Source organism: Molossus molossus, unplaced genomic scaffold (genome assembly GCF_014108415.1).
Source record: "Molossus molossus isolate mMolMol1 unplaced genomic scaffold, mMolMol1.p scaffold_m16_p_18, whole genome shotgun sequence".
Taxonomy (NCBI): Eukaryota; Metazoa; Chordata; class Mammalia; order Chiroptera; family Molossidae; genus Molossus; species Molossus molossus.
In genome coordinates, this window is record NW_023425353.1 from 10,966,394 (window position 1) to 10,984,285 (window position 17,892).

General features: G+C 41.8%; 1 protein-coding gene across 17 annotated transcripts in view; it reads left to right on the forward strand.

Moving 5' to 3' along the window:
* The first annotated feature begins 15,126 nt into the window (after positions 1–15,126).
* Positions 15,127–17,892, forward strand: part of CADPS (calcium dependent secretion activator) — a 479,176-nt gene continuing 476,410 nt past the window's right edge. For all 17 annotated transcript variants that reach the window (XM_036266617.1, XM_036266610.1, XM_036266613.1 and 14 more), the window contains exon 1: positions 15,127–16,393. In XM_036266617.1, the coding sequence (XP_036122510.1) occupies positions 15,950–16,393 (444 nt within the window). In that variant the 5' untranslated portion in view covers positions 15,127–15,949. The remainder of the gene's footprint in view (positions 16,394–17,892) is intronic.

Sequence of the window (17,892 nt, forward strand, 5' to 3'; positions counted from 1 at the left end):
CCACACCCTGTGGTCTGCAGGGAAAGGCCCCATGTGAAGGCATGGGGGTCAAATTTGATTGAGTGGGGAAGTAAAAAAGAAAGGACAAAATTAGTGTAAACCTGCCTTTTTCTTCCCACCTCATTGTTAAAGCGATAGGTCCTGTTTCTCCCTAGTTTGGTGGGAGACCTTAAACATTCCAGAAGCTCCAAGCTCCTTCCTAATTTCAACTCAAGGTCACTTTCATGAATACTGTGGGTAAGGCTGTTTCATGGACCTTGCAGGCTTGTTTCTCTTGCCACACAAGATAGCGGTGCACAATGAACATACTTCACTGCAGCCCACACCCTGGGTTTTCGTAATGAGGACAGAGGTGATTTAACAGTCATGCATGTCTTTTGAGCTCTGAGGCTAAAATAATGCCCATGGGAGAGACATAAGAAAAATGAAAAATGGTATGTATGTTTACTCAGGAGCCTTCTGTTAAAGTGAGAAGACTGAAAACAAAACAAAACAAAAAGAACAAAGAAGTCCTGAGCTATGCTGTTGCTATTAGCTGTATCCTAAAGTATGGAGAGAAAAACTAGGAGATGATTATGATGAAATAGTCACATTTCTTAAAACTTATTTCTTAATCTTTGAAATAATACTGTGAAGTTCCATAGCAAAGGGAAATAGGAACCTGAACCATCAAGTAACTTGCCCAAGACACACATATTCATCAGGTAGTGTGGCCAAGATCAGAATCTGGGTGACTGGAGTAAAGGATTTGACTCATAGCTTTTATTATTTATTTATCTGTTTACTTGTTTTTATCCTTACCTAAGGATATGTTTATTGATTTTAGAAAGGGGAAGAAAAAGAGAGAAACATCCGTTTAAGAGAAACCTCGATCGGTTGCCTCCCATATGCACACCAACCAGGGGTTGAACCCGCAACTTAAGTTTGTGCCCTGAAGAGGAATTGAATCTTGCAAACTTTTGGTGTACAGGATGATGCTCCAACTAACTGAGTGACCCCACCAAGGCTTTAATCATATATATATATATATATATATATATATATATATATATATATATATTTGGTACGTGCCCCTAGCGGGAACCGAACCCAGGACTCTCTGTTTGCAGGCTGATACTCCAACCGCTGAGCCAAACTGGCCAGGGCTAATTATATTTTTAAATGGTGGCCTTTATAATGACTGAAATTCAAACTGGTATCAGTGGGGTGCTCTCTGTGTCCCCATCTGTTATTGGTGGAAGCGTAGTTTTTGCCATGTCACAAAGAAAGAAATTTCTTGAGACTCACGTTGGAGGATAAGTGATCTTCATTTCTATGGAATTAAACCCCTGGGTTTTTAATGTCGTATTTCCCTCCATTTCACCATGGAAAATGTCCGATCTTGTCTTCAGCAGGGCAATAATTAAGGCCACTGCCAGAGTCTCTGCTCCATTTTAAAGCACGGTCTAGTCCAGCATCTTGTGTGTGCAGCCTGCACGGCCCTGGCCACAAGGCTGCTCAGGCCACATGGCTATGAGGAGAGGACGGGTGAGGGCAGGTCCTGGAGCAAGAGCAAAGCGAGAGAGAGAGAGAACTCTTTGTCTGGGGATCATAACCTTCCAAGATTGTGCATGCTTACTGTGCTCCACCTCCTAGCCAATTATCTTTCTTCCAAGGCTGGACTGACAGGCAAGCACCTTCCTTACGTCACTCTGAATTCACTGCACATGCACCCACTCCCCCTTTGTTTGATCCCTTCCCCCAGTGATTTGCAGCAAATGGATTGGTGGTTTCCTAGGGTGTATGAAGCCGTAGCTTCCTGGTGAAGCTGCCCAGATGCTTATAATACCTGGCCTCCCCTTTGTTCTCTTCCTAATATTAATATTAATGACTAGCAAATTACAACAATAACAAAAGTATAATAAAGAAGTGATCTTACAACCTCATTTGCCCTATGGTATACCGAGGTGTCTAACAAAACAAGTTCAAATCAAGACCATGAGGCACTTGTTATGAAAAAAAAAAATGAGAGAAACCTTATAAAGCCCTTAGTGTCTACATAGATTAAGCAAACACCCCATAAATGAACACTGTGTTCATCATCATTATCTCAACAATAACGTTTATCATTATGATCATCACTGTTATTCCCCAAATAGAACACATTTTAAAGGTTACTAATCTTAGACTCCTCTAAGGCTCACAGTGGAAGTCTAAGCAAAGCGGGTTGTGAGTAGATTCAACTGCTTTAGAAAATTTCTACTTGTTTTAACATTAGCTAGAGGGTCACAGAGTCGGGATTTGAACCCAGGCCTATCTGATTCCAGTATCTGAGCAGCTCTTTCTGATATTGTTATAGTGAAACCAGTTATTAATTAACTGGAAAGGTGGAAAAGGAAGGCCAACTATTAGAGTCATTTGTGCAGCTTTGCCAGGATGCTGCAGTTTAGGCGCGTGCTCAGTAGGGTCTGGGTGACAAAGGGAAGGTACTTGCCTGTCAGTCACACCTGGAACAGGTCATTGGCCAGAGTAGGCCTGGCCACTGCAAGTACAGGAAGATTTAAAGACAGTTAAGCTTCTAAACAAAGGAGTTTGCTTTCTTGGTTTGCTCTGTTGCCTCTTGGCATATTGCGCTTGACTCCTGGCTTGCGGGGCTACACTCCTGCATTTGCCCACATGGCTCACAGCCATGTGGACCCCACACAGTGGACTGGTGGGCTGCAGCTAGACTAATGCTAAACCAGATCCAATTCCACCATGGAAAGGAAACTTTGGACACTGGCTTTGGTGCTGGCCCTGCTAAATCCCCGGTTGCACATCTTCTAGGCCTGGGTTAAGAGAAATGGGACTTTACAAACCCAGCGATAGATTTCTACACAATTAAAGCTTTCTACCACATTTCATCACCCTGTGGGGACCTCCAGAAATTCTTATTCCAGCAGCGCACCAAGAACCCCACTCCCACTAGCAACAGAGAAAAAACATCCATGAATTTCTCTGATAACATTTCCATGTACCATTCTGCTTCACATAGTTCTCCCTGCTCAGAAAATCCCCTCTGTCCTTCTCCTTTTAGAAAGCTACCACCTTATGATCTTCCTGGCACTATCATAGGGACATATTTCAAAGTAGAAATTCTCCCCAGATCACTGTCTTTGATACACTTTCCATGTTTCAGACACATTGGATCACATAGCCCATGGTCAACTGTGCTTTTCAAGTTCTTTATACTATTTCACATCCCAGTTCTAGGTTCCTCTGAGCTCATCCCACAACACCCAGGCCTATAGCTCTATGCTTGGACGTCTCAGAGGACATCATCATTTTTCTTTTACTGATTATATTCCCAACTGTGAGTTCCTTGGAAGCAAGAAACTTGGCTCATTCAATATGATGCTCAGGATCTAGCACAGAAGCTGGTACATAATACCAGTTCAATGTGTGTTTATTGAACCAATGAAAAAATAATTAAAATCTAAAGTCAAGTTACCTAACAAGCATTAGAAGTTCCTGTATACCTGTCATAAATGAAAAAGATGATCACAGCCTCTGTTCACAAAATCTAACTTAAATGACAAGTGATGCTGGTTGCAATGGTATAAAATGCATTCACGTTTCAGTTAGCAGAACTGACATACCTTGAGATCCTGCAAGGCACCTTTCAGGGCACACACACCAGAACTCCTGGCTCACTGCAAGGTTTCACATGTAATTCTTGTCACTTAGCATCCCCCGGCTTGAAAATTGGCGCATGCTGAAAGGAATCTCTGGGGTAAGGAAAAATCCTGATTCCCTGATATGTTCCAGCAGGGACAGAAGGATGGCAGTTTCATTTCCTGCCAATTTTTAAATTATGAATATTTTGGTATGATTATAAGTAAGCAAGGCAAGCCTACCAGGGAATCAAATAATCCAGGAACATGAACACATAGATTATTGTTTTCCTTCCCTTTTCCTCTCAAGTTGATTTGTTTTGTTTTTGCAAAAGAAAATAAAGTCAGGTGGCAGGGAAATTACTTTGGAAAATTTAAATCTACAGAATCATAGCGGAAGGAAATCTGTTCTCTCTTACTCAGCCACACCATCCATGTGCATAATTCTCTTCTGGTCTCCTTAGAATTATAGACAAATTACTTGATTATTTTAAACCCTCTTTTATGTTAAAAAAAAAATCACCTTGCTTGATCCCCCAAGTACCTCTGCAGATTAGGTGAATTCCTTAGGAGCCACCTCTTTGAAATATTCACAGTAAAAGTTAGACAGCTTAAAAAGAATTCCTAATTCAGAACAGTAAGAGAGGTGACAGCAGACTTCCTTTTAAGTTTCTGGAGTGAAATAAGAAAGCTTAGCTTTTATGGCATCTTTTTGTAGTAATCCGGAACACGGGTTTTGTTATGTTAATGAAACACATTACTATTTGAGGACTCACTATATTTTTCTTTCACACAAAAACACTTTCAGAATCCAGACAAATTAAGTTAGGGCAAGACTACCTTCTTTCTCATCACCATTTTATAAGCAAATCTACCGACATCCAGCATATGGTAGTTGAGTTAATGAGAGTACAAAACAAAGAAACTAAGATTAGTGGTGAACACAATCAACAGAAAATTTCATTTCACTCTAAATTTTCTCTTGTTTGTGTTATTTGGATGTTATTGCTAAATATAAGACAAGAATGCTTTCTTGTGTCCTTTCCTTTATGTTCACAGACTTTCTGACTCACCACTATTCATGATCAAACACAAATTTCACAAAAGGTTTAATTGCATCTAGACTTTAATAAATATTCTATTTGGGATCTGCAAATAAGACTGTAGGAAGGTAGGGGCATCTCTTTGTTATGCAAATACAAGCTAGTGGGCGGAAGCTTTTTCTGAAAGCTGAACCCTCATTTGAAGGGCTCTTTCTTTTCTCTTCCAGGAATGTCAACCTCATTACAAGTCTCCTTATAACATCCTTATTTCATGGACATTTAGCAATCAGTTCTTTTTGAGATGAATTTTGATAAAATATGTAATGATAACTTTATGTATTTTTCAAATGAAGTTCTCTATTCAGGAATTGAAGGTCAAGTTCTTGATAACAAAGAATTTTTGCAGAAGTTTCTCCAATAGGACTTGTCCTCTCTGTAGAAGGCAAATGTTACATATATCTCTTATTTTAGTGTTCCCATTCAGCCGGACACAAATGCATGTAAGGTGTTGATAATAGCCTCTATTTCCTGAACTGGGGCCAGACATTGTGCTAAGCATTTCAGAAGTGCGTGAACTTGATTCACCTTTATGAAAACCATATGCATTATTGGTACTTTCATTGCCAATTTCAAGGTTGAACTGAGAATCACAGAATCAACTATCTTTTTCCAAGTCACACAGCTGGTAGAATCAGAATTTGAACCTAAGTCTATCTGATTCCAAAGACACAACTCATACCCTTTATGAAAATGAACTGTTTTTTATTTTTGCCATGAGTATTTTTTTCTTTCTAGAAAAAAACTAAATGGATAAAACAATAGGTACCTAGACACGTTTTAGTCAGTGAGTCATGTCTGTAAGAATAAGAAAGCAATATGTATGCAAACAATGGCATTACAAGGGTAATTAATAGGACAAACAAACCAATTATTTGACCTTGGGACTTAATAATTATGCAATATAAGGTTGATGTGGGGATTCTAGAAATTTGCTTTTATCACCTATATGCCAATTAAACTGCAAAAACTTAGGGGGAGAACTCACAATAATTTTTCTTATTTTTAAACTAGCTACTCTTATAAGAGATTAATTTTACAGTTACATATTTTGTACCATGAGTTTGAGCACACTTTGAATACTCATCACTTTTTATCACCCAATTGAAAAACGTCAACAAGAAACAGAAGACTCAGTCGCCCTCAACAACCTTGAATAGATCATGGAGCCCACGATAAAGTTATCTGTGATTCGTCATTCCTACACCTGTGAAGTCTGCAGAGGCTATGCATATGTATGGGTAGAAAAAAATGATTACTGGGTTTTATGTGATTACTCAACTGCCTGCCTGAAGGCATCATCACACACGTACGGTTTTCCCTCTTCCACGGATTTTCTGAAGTAATCAAATGGGTTATGGCCACTGTGTGGCAAATGTGCTATTTTAAAGGCTGACAGTGCAAACAACTTGATGACTCATAGGCCGCTCATTTTGTTGTGCTGTATAAATAATAATGCAAGGAAAGTTGTGGCCTTGTGATTTAGGTCTAGCTTTCTGCAGACTCTCTACTGTGAACTGACTTTCAGTGCAGAATATTCTTTAAATATTTACTGCATTTTCTGTGATGAGTTGATTAAAATGGAGATGGACTTGTACCAATGAAGGAAAGTCTGTATTTTGTTTTTTTTTAGAGCATAAAATAATGCTCTGCAAGGAAAAAATAGGGACGTATTTCTGTGGCAGTTGATGTGCCTGCTCAAATATGCTCCATGCGTTCCCTGTAGAGTTCTCACCAACCCGTCCAGCTTTTCGACTTTGCCCATTTCCGTCTTTTAGCTCTCCTCATGCTGATGTACCTTCTCAGAGTGTACATGTGGACCAAGATAGCACAGTGGGTGAAGAAGGGGGAAGTACTACAGCTAAACTGAAAGAACACAGCGCCCACTACTTCCAAGGCCTATGTTATGGCTCTGATGTTGACTCTCTGGATTACTGCAGGTATCCTGTCTTAAGTAGCCTTTCTTTTTCTTTTTTTAAATTTGTCTTTATTGTTGAAAGTATTACAGATGGCCCTCCTTTTTTTCCCCCTTGACAGCTTCCTACCTGCTCCCCACCCCCTTCACCACACTGTTGTCTGTGTCCATTGGTTTTGCACACATGCATATAAGTGCTTTGCTTTATCTCTTCCCACACTCCCATCCCCGCTTCTCTCTGAAGTTTGTCAGTCTGTTCCCTACTTTCATGTCTCTGGATCAATTTTGTTTGTCAGCTTATTTTGTTCATTATATTCTACAAATAAATGAGATCATGTGGTACTTGTCTTTCTCTGACTGGCTTATTTCACTCAGCATAATACTCTCCAGGTCCCTCCATGTCGTCTCAAAGGGTAAAAGATCTTTCTTTCTTACAGCTGCATAGTACTCCATTGTGTATATGTACCACAGCTTTTTTATCCACCCATCTACTGATGGACACTTGAGCTGTTTCCACATGTTAGCTATTGTAAATAGTGCTGCTATGAACATAGAGGTGTATGTATTCTTTCTGATTGGTGTTTCAGGCTTCTTAGGGTATATTCCTAGAAGTGGGATCACTGGGTCAAATGGCAGTTCCATTTTTAGTTTTTTGAGGAAATACCATATTGCTTTCCACAGTGGCTGCACCAGTCTGCATTCCCACCAGCAGTGTACTAGAGTCCCCTTTTCTCCACACCCTCACCAGCACTTGTTATTTGAGGATTTGTTGATGGCAGCCATCCTGGGAGGTGTGAGGTGATACCTCATTATAGATTTAATTTGGATCTCTCTGATGATTAGTGATTTTGAGTATGTTTTCATTTGTCTCCTGGCCATTTGTATGTCCTCTTTGGAAATGTGTCTATTCAGGTCCTCTCTCCATTTTTAATTGAATTTTTGTCTTCCTTTTGTTGAGTTGTATGAGTACTTTATATATTTTGGAAATTAACCCCTTATCAGATGTGTCATTGGCAAATATTCTCCCATACAGTGGGTTCCCTTTTCATTTTTTTATTAATCCTCACTTGAGGATATTTTTCTATTTATCTCCAGATAGAGTGGGAGGGAGGGAGAGAGAGAAAAACATTGATGTGAGAGAGACAAATCAACTCCTGCATGACCCAACCAGGGCAGGGGATGAACCGCAACTGAGGTACATGCCCTTGACCAGAATCGAACCTGTGACTCTTTGGTCTGTGGGCCAATGCTCTAACTGCTGAGCCAAAACAGCCAGGGCTCCATTTTCATTTTGATGCTGGTTTCTTCTGCTGTGCAGAAGCCTTTAGTTTGATGTAGTTCCATTTGTTAGTTTTTTTCCTTTGTTTCTCTTGCCATAGATGATATATTAGTGAAAATTCTGCTACGTGAGATGCCTGCGATTTTGCTGCCTACATTTTCTTCTAGGATGTTTATGGTTTCACACTTACATTTAATCTTTTATCCATTTTGAGTTTATTCTTGTGTATGGTATAAGTTGGTGGTCTAGTTTTATTTTATTTTATTTTATTTCATTTCATTTCATTTTATTTTATTTTATTTTATTTTATTTTATTTTATTTTATTGCATGTATCTGTCTAATTTTCCCAACACCATTTATTGAAGAGGCTATTTTACACCATTGTATGCTCTTGCCTCCTTTGTCGAATATCAACTGAGCATACTGTCTTGGGTGGTTTTCTGGGTTCTCTGTTCTATTCCATTCAACCAAATGCCCATTCTTGTTCCAGTTCCAGGCTGTTTTGATTACAGTGGCTTTGTAGTATAACCTGATATCCAGTATTCTGATTCCTCCAACTTTGTTCTTCTTTTTCAAGATTCCTATTGCTATTTGGGGCTTTTGGTGGTTTTTTTTTTTGTTGTTGTTGTTGTTTTTCCATATAAACTTTTGGAGTATTTGTTCTAGATCTATGAAACATGTCACAGTTTCCTTTCTTTTAAGGGGGCAAGAGGTTTCTCACTGGCTACAATTAACTGTGTCCCCATCCTCCTCCCCCCAAAATAGGGCCTAGCATTGTTATTTGTAATGAAAGTTTCATAGTAGTTAACTGCATCTCCACTGGCATATTAGAAGCTCACTATGGGCTAGAGTTTATTCTAGGCACATACATGCATTATCTCCCCTAAAGGTATTGCCAAAGTAGTGCCGAGGAGTCCAAATAAGTATAAGTGATGAAGAGAGACCCACTCTTGATTAACAAGTACAATATCCACCTGGATTCTTGGTTGTAAGACAATCAGAGGTCTGAGAGGCTGTGCTACTTGGTGAAAGGTGGTAGCTTGAGTTATAATCTTATAGGGCATTGATTTTCAACCCTTTGCATCTCATGGCACACATAAACTAATGAAATTCTGTTGCACATCAAAAATTATGTTATATTTTTTGCCAATCTGATAAAAAACAAATAGGTATAATTTTGATTCATTCACACCTAGACAGCTATTGTTGTATTGGCTATTGTTATTTTTTTATTTGACAATCTAAGGGAAAAGAGGTCAGTGCCCCTGGTTAAATAGTCAGGTATTACGTGTTTGAAAAAAATTTTGTGGCACACAGGTTGAAAATTGCTGTTCCAGGGAGAAAGGCAAGCTTCTGGCTCTCTGCCAGCCTGTTTTGCTACCCTCTTCTCTCTCTTCCTTTAGAGGGGGCATAGTAATCATATTGATCAGGTGATATTTGCCAGTTGGAGCATGTTTTCAAGTGGTCAGGTCACTGTGCAATAAAGTACTCTGGCACCTAGGGATATATTTTCAACTTTCTTTTTCCATGTTGCTGGGATGAGTGGATTCAAGGCCTGTAATCCTGGGGCAATACCCACCCCCCTCTCTATTTGTAGGAATGCCTAAATGTACTAATTATTATTTTAGTTTTCTGTACCTTACCACTGATAAGAAAGTGATAAAATATCAAGAGATGAATTCTAGATAAGAAAGGCAGAAATTTTGCTTAGATACAAAGCCTAAAATATATGTTTCAGTTTATTAAGCTCTGGCCCTGTTATCATTATAATGGCACTGTGATTTTAATTTGCAACTGTTCCTTGTATATCTCTTAAGAGCCACATGGGATAAAAGGATGAAAAGACAGATTTACACTGGTTGAAATGAACCAAAACCCGATGATAATACAATCCAAGCTTCTCATAGACATCCCTTACTCCTCACCACAAATTATTAGGTAAGAGTTAGAGTGAAAAATAACAGCATGTCAGTATCTTCCTAAATATTCTTTAGAATCAGCTTGGGCAGAAAGATCTTATTGATGATAGAAGTAAGAGAGCAGTAATGGCATTCTTATCAGCGCTGGGTCGGAAAAGTGGACTCCCCTAAAAGGGCCAGTGACACCCTAAGATGAGGAGGAAGAGGAAGAAGCACACTTAGGAGCAAAGCCCAGAACAGAATCTATGAGATTCCCCTTTGCTAGTTTGGTTGGGCATTTAGGTGACTATACCTTGCTTCAAGCATTTTCCCCAATTCATTTACACCTATTGACCCCTGACTCAGATGACAGTATTTACCCTGATCAGGACCCATCTTTATATTTTCACTTACTTTTCCTTCATTCTTCAAGCTTCTCTTGACTTCTTCCTCCAAAAGATAAGGTCCTGTACTTTTTTGAATAGCCTAAAGTGAAAAAACTCTCCAATTTAGGTCTATAACACTGAAAGCAAATTTGTTAATGTGAAACCCTGATTTTGTCATTCCCATTTACAATCTACAGAAATCCTCCCAGTCCAAAGCCACTGTTGTTTGTGAAAATAAATACAACCAAGACAATCAACCCAGAAAATTATTTTGAGGAGGTGGAGATGTAATGGTGAGCAACATCTACTCAAGTAAGCCAAACTGAAGAAATGAGCTAAGCAAAGCACTTGTCTAATATCCTGTCATGTGGGAATAGCTACTTGGGTATGCAATTTAATGTATACCACATCTAACTACCTGTTTCCTTTAAAATAAACTGTGTATGCAAGAAATTTGGTAATCCTTGATAATACTTGGTTTTCAGAATTCACATTAATTATTTATTTATTTATCCTCACCTGAGGACATTTTTCCATTTTTTGTTCAGATAGAGGGGGAGGGAAAGAGAGAGAGAGAGAAACATCGACGTGAAAGGTAAACATCGAGTGGCTGCCACTCGGATGATCTAACCAAGGCCAGGGACAAACTACAACCGAGATACGTGCACTTAGCGGAAACCAAACCCAGGTCTCTCTGGACCGCAGGCTGACGCTCTAACCGCTGAGCCAAACCAGCCAGGGCTCAGAATTCACTTTAAATAATCATTGTAAAATATCCATCTTTTCTTATCTTTTTTAAAAATGATTTTTTTTTTTTTTAGAGAGAGAAATATCAACTTGTTTTTCCACTTATTTATGTATTCATTGGTTGATTCTTCTATGTGCCCTGAGCCAGGATAGAACCCACAACCTTGGCATATTGGGATGACTTTCTAACCAACTGAGCTGCTTGGCCAGGGCTCCTTTTTATCTACTTAGTAAGGTGGTTTTACAAGATCAATTCCTACAAGTAGCATTATTTATCATCCCAAAACAGCTCTTATTGCCTGGAGTGAAAGGTGATGTTTTTTGTGTGACTTGATTTTATTATTTTTAGTGTTATGATTAGCCTTTAATTTTATCATAACCCACTTCAGTTCACTTCAGCAAGAATCATCAGATAATGAAGAGTAATGATGAAAAGATTTCTCAAACAAAATAAACCATATTCTAAGTCCCTAATAATACTATCTAAAATAAGACAACGATCAAGTAAATAAATAAGCAAATATTTTACTCAAGGATCAATTTCTAGATTTGATTTTTTAATTTTTACCCTCACCCAAGGATATGTTTTATTGATTTTTAGAGAGAGAAAAGGAAAGAGAGACAGACAGAGAGAGAAACGTGGATATGAGAGAGAAACATCAATCAGTTGCTTCCTGTACAAATCTTGACCCAGGATTGAACTCGAAACCTAGGTATGTGCCCTGACTAGGAATTGAACCCACAACCTTTTTTGGTGTACAGGATGATGCTCGAAACAACTGAGCCACCTGGCCAGGGTTTGGATTTTTAATGTTGTTTTACCTTCCAAATATTTGTGTCCAATTTTTTGCTCATCTCATTTATCACAAGTCCTTCTTCCATTAATTGGAAAAAAAATGTTTAAGCCTAAAATTTGTTAAAACACACTTTTAATACAACATCTAATCCAATTTTCATGTCATTCCACAGTAAGTGAATACTATTATCCCTCATTTTACATATGAAAAAAATTGAGTATAAGTCATTAAATAACTTGCTCAGAATAACTCTGCTATTGGAATTGAGAGACTAGCATTTAACTTGATGTAGGCATAGCATAAATTTCAATTATCATTCTGATGTTTGTGAGCTATTCTTCAAATTAAAAATAAAATGTTGAGCCTGGCCCGGTGTGGTTCAGTTGGTTGTGTGTTATTTTATGCACCAAAAGGTCACCAGTTCTATTACCCGGGTTTTGGGCTTGACCTCCAGCAGGGAGCATGCAGGAGGCAGCCAGTCGATGTTTTCTCTCATCCATGTTTCTATCTCTCTCTCCCTCTCCCTTCGTCTCTCTCTAAAATCAATAAAGGAATAAATAAATAAATAAATAAATAAATAAACAAATAAGATAAAGTTTAAAAAAATAATATTTTAAAAATAAAATCAAATATTGATTGGAAGAGATTATTGCATCCAGATAATATAAACTGTATGTGAGATTTAAAAAAATTTTTTTTCACTTGGCCAAACTCTATCTTCTAGTAACAAACATACAAAAACCTTAAAATACTCATTAAATTCTGTTTAATTTCTTTAAAACATGTTATATGAGTGACATAAAGGTGTAATAGTTTTTTTTGTTTGTTTGTTTTGTTTTTTACCAAAGTGTCTATAAATTGCCAAAGAGTTAGATATTCTCTCATACTTGTGGTCTTTTACATACTGACAGTCAACACTTCAGAGAATGACAGTAATCTGGGTCTAGATTAGAAAACCTGGGTTTAGTGTCTCAGTCTTTCCATTTCCCTTAGACTTTGCTTTTAGTGGGTGGGATTTAAAAAATCAATGTTATAACTTCTTCTTTCGTGATATATTCTCCAGATGGCTGACTAAAATCTATTCATCACCTTGAGGTTATTCAATTTATTCTAAGCAGAACGGGGGGGGGGGGGGGGTGGCAAACATGAAAACACATAAAAGAGCTTATTTGAGGATATAAATACTTTGTGTATTGGAATCTGTGGTAGAATTGTATTTTTCTAAATAAGAATATGGATGCTAACAAGAAGTAGATGTTAAGAGCCTTTGGATGTGTTCTGGGTTATTTTCTTTCTTGCTTATCAAACTTTGAATCTAAGAATCTAAGCCATATCTCCTGGCTCAGATGTCTAAGGAGGCCTGTTTGGCATATCTAATCTTCCTCAGTAGCAAAGAGTTATGATATCTCCAAGGACATTGAATTTACTTTACCTTCAGTAAAAGATATCTTTGAAAGGATATACATTTTAATAGATAGCAATGCACACCATTAAAAATTATAAAAGTATTTCTATTGAAACCTGGTAATGTCTTTTTGAATACTCATGATGGGGATTAAAAAGAGTGTTATATTTCTCTAACTTATGTTATGCTTAATACCCAAAGCAGAAGATTATATGGTTAACAAAGGCAGATACTGATTTTATGTTTTAAGGAGTATAATTGGCAAAACAGAAAAACCACATAGATCCAAAGGAATTTGTAAAAGTATAAAACTCAACAAAACCATATTATAGCAATTGAGAAAGTCCAAGTGGTTCTGAAGACAGAATTTATGGTCACCCTTCACCAGTGTTTAATGACTAAGATTGCTTAAAGAAGAAATATTTAATTAGTGAATGGCCTTTGTGTGACCCTCAAGAGCACCCCTCCCACAAATGATCACATGCTCCCTATCTAACTAAATTCATTTCTTTGTGTCCTAAACATGATCCCTCCTTTTGACCAAAAGGGTTATTATTTCAGCTCTTCTTTTCCCTTACCTATCCACATCCCACCTCCATAACACTTTGTACCTCATTTGGTCTTTTGCTCCATCACTATGGCTTTGAAAATCTTTTTCCATTTGTAATATCTTCCTTTTGCACCATCCATGCATATGGTTCCTTCCTTTAAATTTTAACTCTCTTCTTTGAGAAATATATTGTTCTCTTCCATTCTCAGTTGCTTCACCCGTACAAGCTTTTAGCAGTGTGCTAACTTGGATCTGTTGGTACGCTGTCTTGAAATAAGGGCTGTCAGTCTTTTTCACATGTTTACATTTTATCTCCCAAAGGAGATTATTTAAGAGAATGTCTTCTAAAAATTCCATCCACCCCAAGTGCCTAGAACAATGTTCACCCTATAAAAATTGATGAATAAAAGTTATTAGTTGATTGTTTGGCCTGTTATATTTTCTGTTCCAGAGAAACCAATACAACATAATTTGAAGATATTTTACTTCTTTAAAAGAATTATAAGGTGAGTACTGCCAAATTGTAACAATTTCCACACCACTAGATTATTTATTTTAAATAATAATACAGAGTGAGTGATGGCCACAAAAGTCATGCCCTTGAAGTGAGTATGGTGGTAAAGTCAAATATATTACTTAATTTAAAAAATCAAACAGGATGGTTAGAGTTAATATGAAACTAGATGCTGTCTTGAGTTTATTTTTGGTTCTCAAAGAGACTAGCTAGGGAGCTTCACTTGAATATCAGTCATGAAATATTTGAAAATAAATACAGATGTGATGTAAACTTTAAATTCCCGCTACATGTTTACAAGAACTCCTACGAGCATCTACTAATAATCAGAGCATTAGAAAATACATAATATAGGAAATGGGTGGGGGCTCTAAATAGCTTAAGATCCAAGGGTGGAGGGTGTTGGTTTGTTTTCAATCCATCTGCGGGTCGCTGATTAGATTCAGCACGCTGGCCAGCTCCACCGTCCGCGATTTATTGGCCTCAGAGAAGGGGGGGGGGGGGGGATGGCACCATCTGCTGCTTTGGAATTAATAGATAACTGAGAGGCAGGGATGAAGATACTGCGACAATCGTCGCAGTAGATGTTGATGCCGACTAGTTTTTGGGGTGTCTTTGTCTAATCTCAGGGTCCCTACTCCTCTACCCAGATCCTCTGGTGAGCCAGAATGGAGAAAGGGCTGAGCAACCTTCTGTTTCTCTGGTAGGCTCACCAGGGCAAGAAAGTGTTCCCAGTTCTTGGAATTGAAGGGTGTTCATCATAGCTTTTGCAGGGTAGGCAAGGGCAGGGATTCTACTTAAATTACTTGAGCTGCACAGTCAATACACAAATCCGCTCTAAATCTGATTCACTTTTATTTTAATGAGAGTGGGCGTAAAGCAAGTCTCTGGAATCTGAGTTTACACAGGTGGGACAAACACGCTGCCCAGCCCCTCGGCTCCCACGCCCAGGTACTAAGACTGGGCAAGGGAGATAGGCTCTCTGTTTACCACATGGGATCTCGCCGACTTTCTCTTAGTAAGACCTCTGGATTTTCCATCTTCGCTAACAAGTCATCACTGGTTGTGTATTTCTTCCTCCCCCGAGAACTTTTGTCAGCGGGAGGGGGAGAGAGGTCGAGGCAATGAGAGCTGAGGATCAAGGAGACAACTGTCCACAAAAGGGAGGGGTGAGGAGGGTAGGAAAGCATTAGGGTCGGTACTGAAGCACTGAGACTTTGGGGACGCTCGCGCCCTCCCTCCTCCAGCCCTCTGCAGCCACCCTTTACGCCACGGACACGGGAGAGTTAAGCCAATAAACACGTAAGCGCCGCTCCCTCCCCAATCGGCAAGTTGCCTCTTCGGCTCTTGGCTGCACCGACAGCTTGCAACACTCGGCATCTTTTCTGGAGGCGCCTTCTTCAGCGGCTGCAGATGGCATCCGGCTGCGGGCTCCAAGCTTGCAATTGACTCTCCCCCTTGCCCACCTCGGGTCCTCGGGTCCTCGGATCCTCGGACGCACCTCTCCCTTCCCCTCCTCCCCTCGCGCTCCTGGGTCTGAGCCCAGCTCCGGATCGCCGGGCGAAGAAAGCAGTCGCGGCGGCCGAGGCTGAGCTGTAGGGCGCTCGCTCCTTGATTTGGGGAGAAGCGCCCATCCGGGAGAGCCGACCCCCAGCTGCCTCCAGCGCCCCCCATCTTTTGCACCCCAAGCCGGGGGCTCCAGGGACCCCCTCCCCAGGCCGCACCATGTTGGACCCTTCGTCCAGCGAAGAGGAATCGGATGAGATCGTGGAGGAGGAGAGCGGCAAGGAGGTGCTCGGCTCGGCCGCGTCCGGCGCGCGCCTGTCTCCCAGCCGCACCAGCGAGAGCTCGGGCGGCGGCGCCGGACTGGGGGGCGGCGGCGGTGCAGGCGCCGGGGCCGGGGTAGGCGCCGGCGGCGGTGGGGGCAGCGGCGCGAGCAGCGGCGGCGGGGCCGGGGGGCTGCAGCCCAGCAGCCGCGCCGGTGGCGGCCGGCCCTCCAGCCCCAGCCCGTCGGTGGTGAGCGAGAAGGAGAAGGAGGAGTTGGAGCGGTTGCAAAAAGAGGAGGAAGAGAGGAAGAAGAGGCTCCAGCTCTACGTGTTCGTGATGCGCTGCATCGCCTACCCCTTCAACGCCAAGCAGCCCACCGACATGGCTCGCCGGCAGCAGAAGGTAGGTGCGCCTGGGAGGCCCAGGCAGCAGCGCCCGACGTCGCCAGGCGGGCGGGGCGAACAATGGGAGCTGGCGGCGCAGCTGGCGGGGAGGAGCAGAAGGAGGTGGAGACCGCGCCCAGGAGAAGGGGCTCTCAGGCCCCCTCCCCGCGACCGGGACCCGTGAGGGGCCTGGAGCGCAGTGGCGCGCGCCCGGGCCTCCCAGGGAGCGCTGGGAGGCGAGCCTGGCAGGTCCCGCTCAGTGGCCCTGGAGGAGCTGGGAGTGACTTGCAGCCTGCGGCGCCCATAGAGGCCTTGCTCGCTGACGGGGTTCCTGGCACTCTCCAGCGGCCGGCGGCTGCACTCAGCTCCCGGCCCGCCCTCTTGGGCGTGCGCTTGTCTGGCGGGGGCACCCGGCAGGTGGGGGCGCCCTTGTGGAGAGAAAAGAGCGCCCCGAGCAGCGCTCGGCTCACCCGCGCTGAGAGCTCCCGCCCGGCCAGGCGGGAGAAAGCAAACCGGGATGGCGAAGCTTCCAGTCCCACTGCGAAGGGCATTTCCCTCCCTCCGCCCGGGTCAGCTGATCGCCGACTGGAGTCGCCTAAGGGTCCTGGGGCACCGCTTCCGCCTGGCCCGGGTTCCCTCCAATCCCTCTTCCTCACTGACCCCAGAGCAGGGGCACCTTCCTCTGGTCGTTCTGCCTCGGTCAGGCCCTCTACCTTCCTCCCTTTGACCCTCTTCTCTTCCCAAGGTGACTTCGCCGCGACCTTCTGGCTTTCCGAGGCCCCAGTGCCTTGCCACCGCTGCTAGATAAAGTGCCGCTGCAGAAAGCCTCGCAGTTACACGCATCAGAAGCTTTGTGTGTCTGAGGCTGGGGCAAGGCTGAGGTGGCCGCGGGCCGCCTTTGACATGGAAAAAAAGCGCTTATTTCTATCCCCTGTTCTCCAGCCAGAGAAAGGAGGCGGGGCGGTGACTGCAGGATGAAGGGGGTGGGGCTCGGAACTAGAAGGGTAGGGGTCAGGTACTCTGGCCCAGTGAGTCAGTGAAGAAAGTCAGCATTGTTCTGTGTCCTAAGTGACTGTGCAGCACGTGAGCTATCGGAAAAGCCAGGGAAGGCCTCGGGGGCGGGGGGCGGTGTGCAGGCAGCTCCAACCCCCTCAAGGTGGTGCGATCAGTTTCTTAAAATAGTGAATTTATGGTGGCTGCCAGTTAAGACTGAATTTTATGTTTCTGTAGTAGAGTCTGAGGTTTTCCTATATTCATCCCCCTTATCTTGAGTGAGCACAGATTTTTCTGTTTGCTTTGCTTGTATATGTACACACACCAGACAGCACTGAAGATTTATTTCAGCTAGCACAAGCTTGGGTATCAGTTTTATCAAATACAAAACTCATTTCCTGGTTGAGAAATAACAGGTGGTCTACACACTCCATCACTAGCCTCTTGCTTTTTCAACCTGTACTTTGGGCTACAGTAGAGCAAAAGTATCCTCAGAATAGTAAAAGGTTTTTGGATATCTTTTAA